The 11,456-nt window shown below is 37.7% G+C and overlaps 1 protein-coding gene across 1 annotated transcript in view; it reads right to left on the bottom strand.

Moving 5' to 3' along the window:
* Positions 1 to 11,456, bottom strand: part of srgap2 (SLIT-ROBO Rho GTPase activating protein 2) — a 136,663-nt gene that overhangs the window by 27,684 nt on the left and 97,523 nt on the right. Inside the window, exons 9-17 of the mRNA XM_016551340.1 lie at positions 10,652 to 10,753; positions 9,351 to 9,548; positions 7,503 to 7,587; positions 3,715 to 3,742; positions 3,212 to 3,242; positions 1,575 to 1,635; positions 791 to 868; positions 551 to 685; positions 317 to 422 (exon numbers count right to left, since the gene is read on the bottom strand). Coding sequence (XP_016406826.1) covers positions 317 to 422; positions 551 to 685; positions 791 to 868; positions 1,575 to 1,635; positions 3,212 to 3,242; positions 3,715 to 3,742; positions 7,503 to 7,587; positions 9,351 to 9,548; positions 10,652 to 10,753 — 824 coding nt within the window. The remainder of the gene's footprint in view (positions 1 to 316; positions 423 to 550; positions 686 to 790; positions 869 to 1,574; positions 1,636 to 3,211; positions 3,243 to 3,714; positions 3,743 to 7,502; positions 7,588 to 9,350; positions 9,549 to 10,651; positions 10,754 to 11,456) is intronic.

Raw genomic sequence — 11,456 nt, 5'->3', positions numbered from 1 at the left:
TCTATGGAATTACTTGGAACATCGCGCACAGGCCATATGGACCACTCTTATTTTAATTATGGACCTTTTTTTGTCTTTTCTGAAGCTCGACAGTATTGACCCTGATGCACTTTCATATGGAAAAGGGCACTTGGGACATTCTGCAAAACATCTACTTTTGTGTTCCCTGGACGTAAGAAAGTGATACAGGGTTGGAATGACATGAGGGGGAGTAAATGATTGTCACAGACCTTGTCTTGAGTTAAAATCACACACTAACAAAAATAACTTTGGTGGGAAAACTCATTCCAGACAAGATTTGATCAGCGGAACCTACTGGTTGAGGAAAGCGAACAGGTATCTCATGATAACCAGGGTGTTGCTGGGTAGAGACAGCAGGACTTTGCGGATGTGGACAGCTCTGTCCTGGAGGTTCTCCATGGCTGGAAAAAACAACATGAACAAGAAATGAGTTCTTTTAGGACAAAAGCTCATCCATTGTCTAATCTGGTAAGACTGGTCTGCAGAATGCACGTGTACCATGGGTGTAGGAAATAAAGCGGACACTCACAGACACAGGACATTAGCTCATGGAAGACTTCCTTAGGAAAGAGGGCGTTCTCCAGGCCTCTGAAGTAGAGCTTTAACACTCCAGCGATGGAGTCCATATCGTGATCATTCTGGTCCCCAGCCAGCGGGTCCTCACCTGAGACACAATGACGGAGAAGAAAGTAAGAACCCTTTAAGAATGCAGGTTTGATTCAAAATAGATAAATGAAGGCTCAGCATAGGACAGTCCAGACAGACTCACCTCTTTCAAAAGCGCTCTTAATATCATTGACTTCCACCTGGGAGCCAGACACCCTGAATATCCCCTCGTGATGGAGACCTGTACAGACACAGACATGACGTTATGGACAGAGAATAGATAGGAAGTGTCGTGTTGGTTTACTCTGGCACTTGAAGTGTTTGTACTTCATAGTAGATACTGATATAATCTTAACTCAAGCTGGGTCTACTGAATCTTCAGCATCATGGCAAAATAAATCATTTGTGTTGAATTGTTAGTTTGCCTGAGTTTCTCTGAGTTTAAATAAATAAATAACCTGTTTATAAGACTATTATTATTAAAAAATACACAGTTTCCACCCCATTTGACCACTGAGTATCCATGACTTCACCATGGAAAAATCATTAAAAAATCTGAAGTAATTTCTAGCTGATTAAATTTTTGGAACAGAGCACAATGAGAAAAATATATATTCACTAGAAACTTTTTTAATAATTTCAATAACTTTTGGAAAAAATTAAATTCCCTGATATTTCATTAATAAATAAATAAACAAATACCATTATTTTGTTTAGTTCTTAGTTGGGACTAAATTGAGTTGAATCCTCAGATTCAAAATAAAAAAAATAAAAAAATGGAAACACTGGATATTGCTACAGGAATGGAAGTGGTATATACTGTATGATAGAAAAATAAATGAAGCATAACAGAACACTTCGTTCATTTCGTCAGGGAAAGTCTAGAGAGCGACACAGCAATAGTGCCTTTGGCAAGAAATAGAAATTGAGTGAGAGAGAGAGCTCACCGTGTCGACTGATGAAGCGAATACAACTCTCCACCATCAGGGGAATGATTTGGCTGGACTCCTAAAAGAAGGAAATAGAAAACAAAATATGAAGGAGAAAATATGCAGGTCTTTTCAAATGGTTCAGGGGGGTTTCTCTGGACATTTTGCAGCACAGGAAACCTTTCTGAACAAGGGTCTCTGTTTGTCGGCAGAGTGCTTAAATAATAATAATATTTGCAAAGGGAGGCAGGCATCAGACAGAATTTGGGAGGGATGAAAAAGCAGCACAGTTTGAGCCATGGGGAATGGTGCAACGGTTGCTAGGAGACAGCTTCTCTCCACAGCTTCCTTTTGTTTATTTGGGTGAGCAAGAAACGGCTAAGTGAAGTAGAATTTGGGCCACGTCTGGCCTGAACTTTACTGCTCGAAGGTCGCACTCACAAACTCTTATACATACTTACATCAGTATCATGGATGTTTTTGTATGAATTTTTCTCAATGAATCTTATTTTCTCAAATCATTTGTCTTCTAGTCACAGAATATTGCTCTTATATCATTATCCTTCACTAGAGGGCGACATGGACATTGGGGTGGTCAAATGAGGAGATGCAGTGGGTCCTTTTCTTTGTTCACCCATACTGTAGGGTGGTAAACCCCTAGGGGTAGGGTTTAGGTGGTAGGACGTGTACACTAAATTTATCTCCCTGGCCCAATTTTCAAATTTATCCCACTGCCATGTGCATAATGATTGCAGGGTGGCACTGCTATATTACGGTTATATTACTTATCCTAAAGAGACATGCACTGAACATAAGTACATATTTACAGCAAAAAATGTACACACACAGTAATACAAATACAAACATACATCACACGTGTCACATGTAAATAAGGCTGGGAATGTTCGACTGTGATTCATAGAGACTCGATTCAATTAAATATTAATTAAATATAATTAATATAATTTTTTTCTGGGTTGGTTGGGTAGAGATTGAAAATGTAAAAAGCATGGTCTCTGTACAAATAATTGCATTCATTGCTGCTAGTGCTAAATAAAAATAATTATATAAAAAAAATAAAAAGAATAAATGAATAATAACCTAGTATCCAGAGGTGGCTCTGTGGCTTTTGCTCTGAGTAAATGAAATGCCACATCAGAATGAGCATAAACAAAACAAAACAAAACAAACAAACAAAAAAGTAAAATAAACATGAAATAAATCAATAATAAATTAAATCAATATAAATAAATACATACAACAAACAAAGAAACATGTAGTGCTCATCTTAGTTCATTCAATTGTGTAAAAAAATTATGTCCTGAGTGATTTCTGAGTAAACACATTTCTTTTAAATATGAAGTGAACAGTTCAAGTAGTTTTTTGCAGTGTGTATATATATATACACACACAGTATATATATATATATATATATATATATATATTTAAGTTTTATATAAAGGTTTGTTTGTTTGCACAGTGTCAGCACACAATTTTTTGATAATATATGCCAATCCACTGTTTTCCCAGCACTTTACATCATTGTAATGTTTTGTCCTGTATATTGATTTCAATAACAATAGCTGATTATGATTGTTTGTGAATTGATCCAAATCAATTCCGAGTCGATTCTACCAGCGAGTGGGGATAATTACCTGTTTCCGAACAGTGGTGTTCCTCCGTCCGCTGATGGACACAGGCAAGAGAGAGATGGAGAGAACAAGAGAAAGCTGTCATTACAATGAATCATTTTCCCTCAAACTGCTCTAATTTTCCTCCACATTCAATTTACAAACTGCATGTGGCCATTAGACCAGTCGAAATCACCCTACCGAGAAGGGTCCTATTTTAATACACTGGCCTTAAACACACACACACAGCAGTATTTGTTGTGAAAGCGCTTGTTTTGTCTCTTTTGTGAACTCTTGTTTAAAGGTCCATTCCATTTTCCTTGCTGCTCCATTATAACGGCAGATTAAATCACCTACCCCTAACCACATTAAATAAATCAGCAGATGTGTGAATAAAAGATGAATATGTCTAGACAAGATATTCATCTATAAATGGCCCTGAAACATCTACATGTGTACTAAATTAATTCTTGTGCGTAAATGGTTTGTGTCTTGTTTGGATTTGTTGGCTTTCCCACAGCACTCACCTGGCAAGGCAGTAGTCGGTCTTCTGACCTGAATGAAGAGATACAAGTAGAAACAAAAGGAAAAAGACAGAGGAAACAGTTAGAGGGAGGCTGGATGTGTGAGGAAGAGGCCACAGCTGGACACGGTTTCCTTTTGGGAATAAAACACTCGTCCCGCTTCTTGTCTATGCTGTCACAGAGGACCTTCCTGTGGGACGTGACCCCATATCCACATATTCCCCTCCAAACACAGTCAGCGACATAACAAAGTGCTATTTTCCCCCATCACACATAGTTCAACACAGCAAATGGCAAACGTGCAACTGACTTCAAGCTAATCATCCAAACCACTTTGTTTCCCTCAATCTGTGCTGGAACTTTCTGTCAGTTTCCTCAGTAACAGCAGCTGGAGTTGCACACACTGTGCTCGGCACCATTTCACACCAAAGCCTAGATTTACTGAGGCATTTTGACGTTGAAATCTGTTTTTGTCATTTGACAAAATGAATAAGACAGCTTGTGAATAACTGAGGTGTTTCAAATTTGATCAACAAATCCAATCAACCATTATGTCACTGTGAAATCAATCCAAATCACAGTGGGAAAAAGATCCAGGTGCTCTGAAGAAAATGTGAGTGGTGTTTGTCCATGCAGTCATTTATCAGTATTAATTAATATTGGATATTTAATTGTACATAATCTTTACATTTAGATTACATTTGCAGTTATCTAATGCTCATTTGAATTAAATCACCAATAATTACTAATAATTTAATAACACTCTTAAATGTAAATCTCAAAGTGAATATTCATTTTTCATACTGTACATCATAATGTTGAGCACCAAATCAGCATATCAGAATGATTTCTGAAGGATCATGTGACACTGAAGACTGGAGTAACGGAGGAGAAATTTAACATCTACAAAATTATTACTTTAACTTAGGGCTGGACAATAATTCAATATCAATATGTATCGCGATATAATTTTTTGCAATAACGGTGATATGATTTTTAAACACATTTCCGATATTTCGATATACATTACCAATTTCCCATACATTGATTTATTTGTGCCGTTTGACTTCGTTGAATAAACATGAGCACTGCACGTTTCAAAATCATAACACGGCGCGGGTGTTTTATATGAATCTATCTCTGAAGGGAATTGACTGTCTTCAGAAAAGTTTCGATGGCATTTTCATTTGATCTGATAAAGAAGCGTTCATGAGCGGAGCTGCTTTGATTACAGCCATTACTGGAGAAACCGCTAGTTCTATCACTCTAAAAGCGCCTCCTGCTGCCAGAGAATGAGTTTTCATTTTAAATAAGCCCGTCTCCAGCAACATTTCCAGTCTTTGTTGTTGTTCAATTTTTTTGTTTTCTGCAGCGACTCGGAGCACTTTTCATACCCTTTTTTCTGGCTGAAGCACATTTGTCTCAATCTATAAGAATAATCAGCCTACACTACCAGTCAAAAGTTTTTGAACAGTAAGATTTTTAAGGTTTTTTTTTTTTTTTTAAGAATTCTCTTCTGCTCACCAAGGCTGCATTTATTTGATCCAAAGTACAGCAAAAACAGTAAAATGTTGAAATATTTTTACTATTTAAAATTGCTTTCTATTTGAATAGATTTTAAAATGTAATTTATTCCTGTGATCATACATAGGTAAATTTTCAGCATCATTACTCCAGTCTTCAGTGTCACATGATCCTTCAGAAATCATTCTAATATGCTGGGGAAAGAAATTATAGAAATTATACTTTTATTTAGCAAGGATGCTTAAAATTGATCAAAAGTGATGATAGAGGCATTTATAATGTTACAAAAGATTTCTATTTCAGATAAATAGTGTTCATATCGATATCGGAATTATATCGTATCGACCGAAATTAAGAAATATATCGTGATATCAATTTTGGCCATATCGTCCAGCCCTACTTTAACTCAAAACTATTAGATAATCTTTCTGACCGAACTAGTCTCAGCTAGCATGCTTATTTCACGATATCAACACCACTACTCTCTCCAACACACATAATTATCTCTTCGTTATCATGTGCCATCAGAGTGATTCTCTCAGTTTCACTTCCTGTTCACTGGCAGTTCGGACCAACTGGCTGACAGTTCCGTTCAGTCTGGAGGAATGAACGTGGGAGGTACATCAGAGTGAAAAACACTCAAGGAAATCCCTGCTGTGCTCTTCTCTTTCTTACACAGACTCATTTTCTCTGTCTTGTAGCGTGGCACATGACCTTTAACCTCCACCATCAAGGGCTGCCTATGAGTGAGTGAATAAGATCACGCTAAGGTCCAGAGGACAGCAGTACAGAGCCGCACTGCACTGTTAAAGCTTCATGCTCTGATGACATCAGCACCATCCTCAAGCTAGCACACACACACACACACACACTCAATTCAGTACCCTCTCTGCCTGACACTGCAACACCCCACACAAGCATATTAACACTAACCCTACACATAAAAGAAACATTATTTTTTAGATGAATAATGAAATAATAATTTTATAATTTGATGTATCATTTTACACACATTTACTTAGCTATCTAAATGAGGACGTAACATACTAATGACAAACCATAGGCTAATTATACAACATTGTGTTTCTGTACTCAAATTTGATTGGTTGAGTATCATTCACTTAAAAACACTGATTCATTTGGGAACAAAGCACATGACTGATTCATTCCAGGATGAAACAAGAGACTAGGTACGTTTACAAGCACTAATTTTTTTAGCAATCCGAGTGAATCCAATCCAATTTCAGATTCTGAAAGTTCTGTTTAAATGCAATATCATGATTTTTGATTGTGGACAAGAAACTCATTCAGGTTTAAAACAACTTGAAAGTGAGTAAATGATGACAGAATTGTCATTTTTGGGTGAACTATCCCTTTAATGACAAGCGGCAGCATGTTTAATACTATTAGTCTGCTGTCACTTTAAGACCTGCACACATCTTATATACAGACAAGCATCTGTTTTTCTCTCAACTGTTTTCTTTCACTTTAGACATAACCAACTTTATGTATACCTTGTGTTTATATGTAAACCTTCTGTGTTTATTTTATTTGTATATTATGTGTATTTGTAATGTGTATCTTTGAATCGTGATAAAATCGTGAATCGTGATTTTCCTGGAAAAAAATAAAACGTGATATGATATTTTGGCCATATCGCCCACCCCTATACGAACTTTAAATTTTGCAATCTGATTCACAATCGTTTACATGTGCATAGCACAAAATTCATGCAAGTTTTTAAAAAAGATTGAGGAAAATAGTTGGATTCAGGCGTTTACATGCTTATTTTTTGTTTCGTATTAATCAAATTATTTCAGGTCTAGGCCACCCCTTCCGATCCAGTCAAAATTTCATTCAGATCAAGCTCGGTTGGATTGATTGAGGTGTCTACATGAAGGCTTTTCAGTCCGATTGAGTCTGATTACTAACGGATAATTTAGTCTGTCTTTATGAATGACTCGCACTGAATCATTTTCTCAACCAATTCATTCAAAACACTGATTCCTTTAGAGAACTGTGTGTTGCTCTGAGAAGCACAATGGTGGATTTTGCTTTGAATTAGTTTTGAAGTATTTTCACTTGCGAAGCAAAAAGTAACTGGTACTATTGTGTCTAAAATATAATTTACTCCATATTAACATGTTTCTGAAGAAAAGCAAGATTACAACCACAATATTTTATGAGATTAGTTTTTCCAATTAAAATGTCCCCAAACTAAAGCTCATCAACACACATGCAAACATCAATCGAGAACAATTACTCACTTTCTCCCAAAGTCTTTTGGATCAGGTCATGTTTAGCCTGTAGTTTGGTGATGAGGTTCCTGCCCTCCAGAAATTCCTTCAGTTTCTGAAACAGAGAATATAAAACATTTTGAACTGTTAGACCATCTCTCAACACTTATGATCAAACATGAGTGTGAATTTTCATTTGAATAGCTATTAAGTGCGCAGTATAATCAATCTTCCTTCCTTTTCTCAGCTTTCTGGCACAGGATCCTTCCTCCACCCCTTTCAATTTGCTGTGTAGTGTTGAGACTATACATCTTGTTGGCGTAAACATTAATTTCATATCCACTGGAGCACAGGGAGGCATTGGATCTATGTGCTCTAATAGCTTATGGCTCTTTGGGGGCGAGAACCCTGACCTGATGGAAACCTGACAGCGGAGAGACAGATAGAGGAGTCAGGAGACGGATGGAGAGAAACCTGAACTGCGGAGGGAATGAGGGAGCTGGGTAGACAGATGCTTACAATTTCATCCATCATATATCACAGGCATACCAGCATTATAGTCATGCAGACACAGGAAGGTTAGCCAACACATGGAGCCATGCACTAGTGCTTTTGGCAGAAAGAGACAAGCTAAATGTACACAGGGAGTTAATGAGAAAGAGGAGAGAGGGAGATATAGGGGAGGAATACATCAGAATAAGATCTAATGAAGAGGATGTGCTAAAACAGCCTGCACAACATCAAGTGACAAATCTCTGCTTGCTAATCTTGTGCTTCCATTGTGTGAACGGAAATTCATATTCTTACTTTTTATACTCAATTTGTTTATTTTTTAAAGCAGGTTTATTTCAGAAAACCAATTTCTGTATAGACATACTTTAAAGTCTGGGCTACAAAAAGCAATCAAACATTTTAATAATTACTGGTCAGAAAAAAGATACAGTTCACTGAACACACATTGACAATAGCTTTCACACTATACGGGGCTATTAAATGCCATTAAAATGGATTTTCAAAACAACAACAAAACAGTAAAACGATTATGAAATTATTGTTAACTACTAAATATAAAAATATACAATATATAAAAAATACTGAATGCATTTTATTAAACCACATATAAAACACATGTAACAATCTGTATACAAATCAAATATGATGAAATCAAATGTAATGAAATCAAATCAAATCAGATCATATACATACAGTTAAGAATATATATTTATATAGTTTAATTGACTAATAAATAAATAAATATATTTTTCAAATAAACAATATTAAATAATATAATTTTTGGGGTTTTGAACTAGATGTTTGAAACCGTCATTCAAAAACTACTTATAGAGAAAACAAGAATTTATTTAACTGTTTTTATTTATTAATTTTAAATCTAATAGCTACTGAGTTGACACCAACACACATGTGACCCCAGTCTCCCCTATGAAGTTGCCACAAAGTGCTGTTAGTGGCTCTCTGGGCATTGCTTTACTGCTGCTACTGTGTTCTGGGTATTTTGTAAAATCTATCCGAATAACAAATTCCTCTCTAATGTTATTTGTCGAATTACTATGTAACAGTTTAAACAGTCTACAAACAAGCACAGATCAATGAACAGCTGTCAACTGCAGCAGTCTCCTCTAATTGCCGTCTTTTCAATCAAAGGCTTCTTAAAAGACTCTGATAGAGAAGGAAGGACATTAAGCTGTATCTCAAACACTCAATCGCTTATCTCTCCCTTCATCACCCTTCCTTTCCCATTTCTCTTTATGTCCTTCCATGCCCCCAGCTACAGATTTCCCACCGCCAATCCTCCACACCCTTTCTTCAACCTTGTGACCCTGTATTAAACTGATATCTCTCCCTCTCTGTCTCATTTACCGTGAAGTAGAACTGTTCTGTCTCCTGCTGGTTGGCTCGTCTCTTGGCCAGGCTGGGTTTGCTCATGAAAGATTCAGACACAGTGGACTTGACCGACTCCATCGAGTTACTGTGGTGGAAGCAGTCAGTCACATCAAAGTCCTCAATGGTCACCATGTCCTGGATGGTCTGTAGAGTGGCATCCATTGTCTTCTTCACCTGGTGAAAGAGCATGCCCATTATAGTTCCTGCATCTTGGCAATATTACAACGTACAAAGTACTTGAGTGAAATAGAGCAACAGCAATTTCTCCTCCTGCTGTAATCATGTCTAACGGTAATGTTAAACAGAGCTACACTCTTATTGGTAGCTTAACATTTTATCAAATTAGCCAGAATACTTTATAAAGAAACACTTAAAGGGGTCATATGATGCGATTTAAATTTTTCCTTTCTCTTTGAAGTGTTACAGGCTCTTGGTGCATAAAGAAGATCTGTAAAGTTGCAAAGACTAAAGTCTCAAATCCAATCCCTGCTGGTCGCGGAGGAAATACATCAACTTTGCGCTGTGGATCGCCGGATCGGCTTTCACCGTGGACGAAGCGGAGTCCAGCCCGGGGTAGTCACATGTGGTTGCCGCAAGCCCGCGGGCCGCTCCTTCTTCGAATCCGCCGGCCGCCGCTCACTCTAGCTGCCGGCCTCCGCTCACTCAAGGCCGCCGCATGTGACGCTGTGTTTCGTTGTGAAAGCGAAACTTTGGCCTTCCAAAAGAGGACATAACTAGAAATCAGTGGTTAAGTTGTATTTACAACACTGTTCCAGAACAGTTCAATCCAAATATTCTGATGTGTGCAGCACATTTTATGGGGGGCATAGAGGAGAAACAATAATGGACAGTATCTGGAAAATAATGTGTTTTTTTAACCTTAAACCGCATAAACACATTTCATTACACCAAATACACAAAATAATGTTCTTTTTAGCCACATCATATGACCCCTTTAAGGGGCAAACACTCTTGTAGCGCCAAGGTCATGGGTTCGGTTTAGACAGAAGTGTCTGTCAAATGTATAAATGTAAATAATTAATTTGAATGTGTGTGATCTGTGGAATTCGGCAATATTGTGTAAAGATGACAGCTGAATCAAAAATGCTTTGATTCAATCCAATGCTTTGATAAGAAACAGTGCACATCAACAGAAAAAAAGGAAACTGATGTGAAATGAAATGTAAAGTTTAACAGATGAGTTGTAATATAAACAAAGAATGAATGTGCACACATTTGTTGTGCACGTTGTATTTGTTGGACCATGTGTACGTCACCTCTTCATTCTCTATTTTCAGTGTGGACAGGCGGGACTGTAGCTGCTGGCATCTCTGGATCAGCTCTCCCTGCACGGGCAGCTGGGCACACATATGTCCCACCTGAGGGAGAAGAAAGACAGAAGAAAGAGCTTGAGAACTTCAACAACAGAATGAAGGAGAACTAAAGCAAGACCATCTCCAGCAGTGGAGATGACAAAGCTGACATCTCCATACGCTCTGAAGAACAGAGTGAGCCAATCTGCCTCTCTTGCTTGCTCTCTTTCACGCGCTCTCTCTCTTTTGCCCATAACAGCTGTGGAACATCTGGCTCACTGTGGTCCACCCTCTCCCTGAGGGCTGAACACACGACAGGGCACATGTGCACGGGGGAAAACCAGCTGCTCTGTTAATCACACACATACAAACATCCAGGACCCCTGATGCAAGGTTGGCTAATAACAAAAACAGCAGCATAAAGTTCAGCACAGCAGAAAACACAGTTGATTGATTTCACAGAAAAAAATACAGTCCAATACAGTAAACTTTTAGGTTGAGCTGTAGGTTCTAATTTTTTCAATGTTAAAATACTTTCTCCTGTCCCAGTTTAATATTAACACTGTGTCTCTGTGATGCTATGAAAACAGTGCTTTGTTTGAGAATCCAACACAGCAACATCAGCTCAGCCAATGGCGTGAGTTTGAGGTGGGACTATAAGTTTGACTGACAATGACAGTGTTCAGAAAACCTGTTTGCAAAAAAATCCTTATTTTTGGTTTGGTGACACTAGAGGCACAGGACTGACATCTCACAAAACAATAACAAA

This window comes from Sinocyclocheilus rhinocerous, unplaced genomic scaffold (genome assembly GCF_001515625.1).
Source record: "Sinocyclocheilus rhinocerous isolate Xijiao unplaced genomic scaffold, SAMN03320098_v1.1 scaffold14, whole genome shotgun sequence".
NCBI lineage: Eukaryota > Metazoa > Chordata > Actinopteri > Cypriniformes > Cyprinidae > Sinocyclocheilus > Sinocyclocheilus rhinocerous.
Note: the sequence above shows the minus strand (reverse complement) of the source record. Positions and strands in the feature narration are given on the sequence as shown.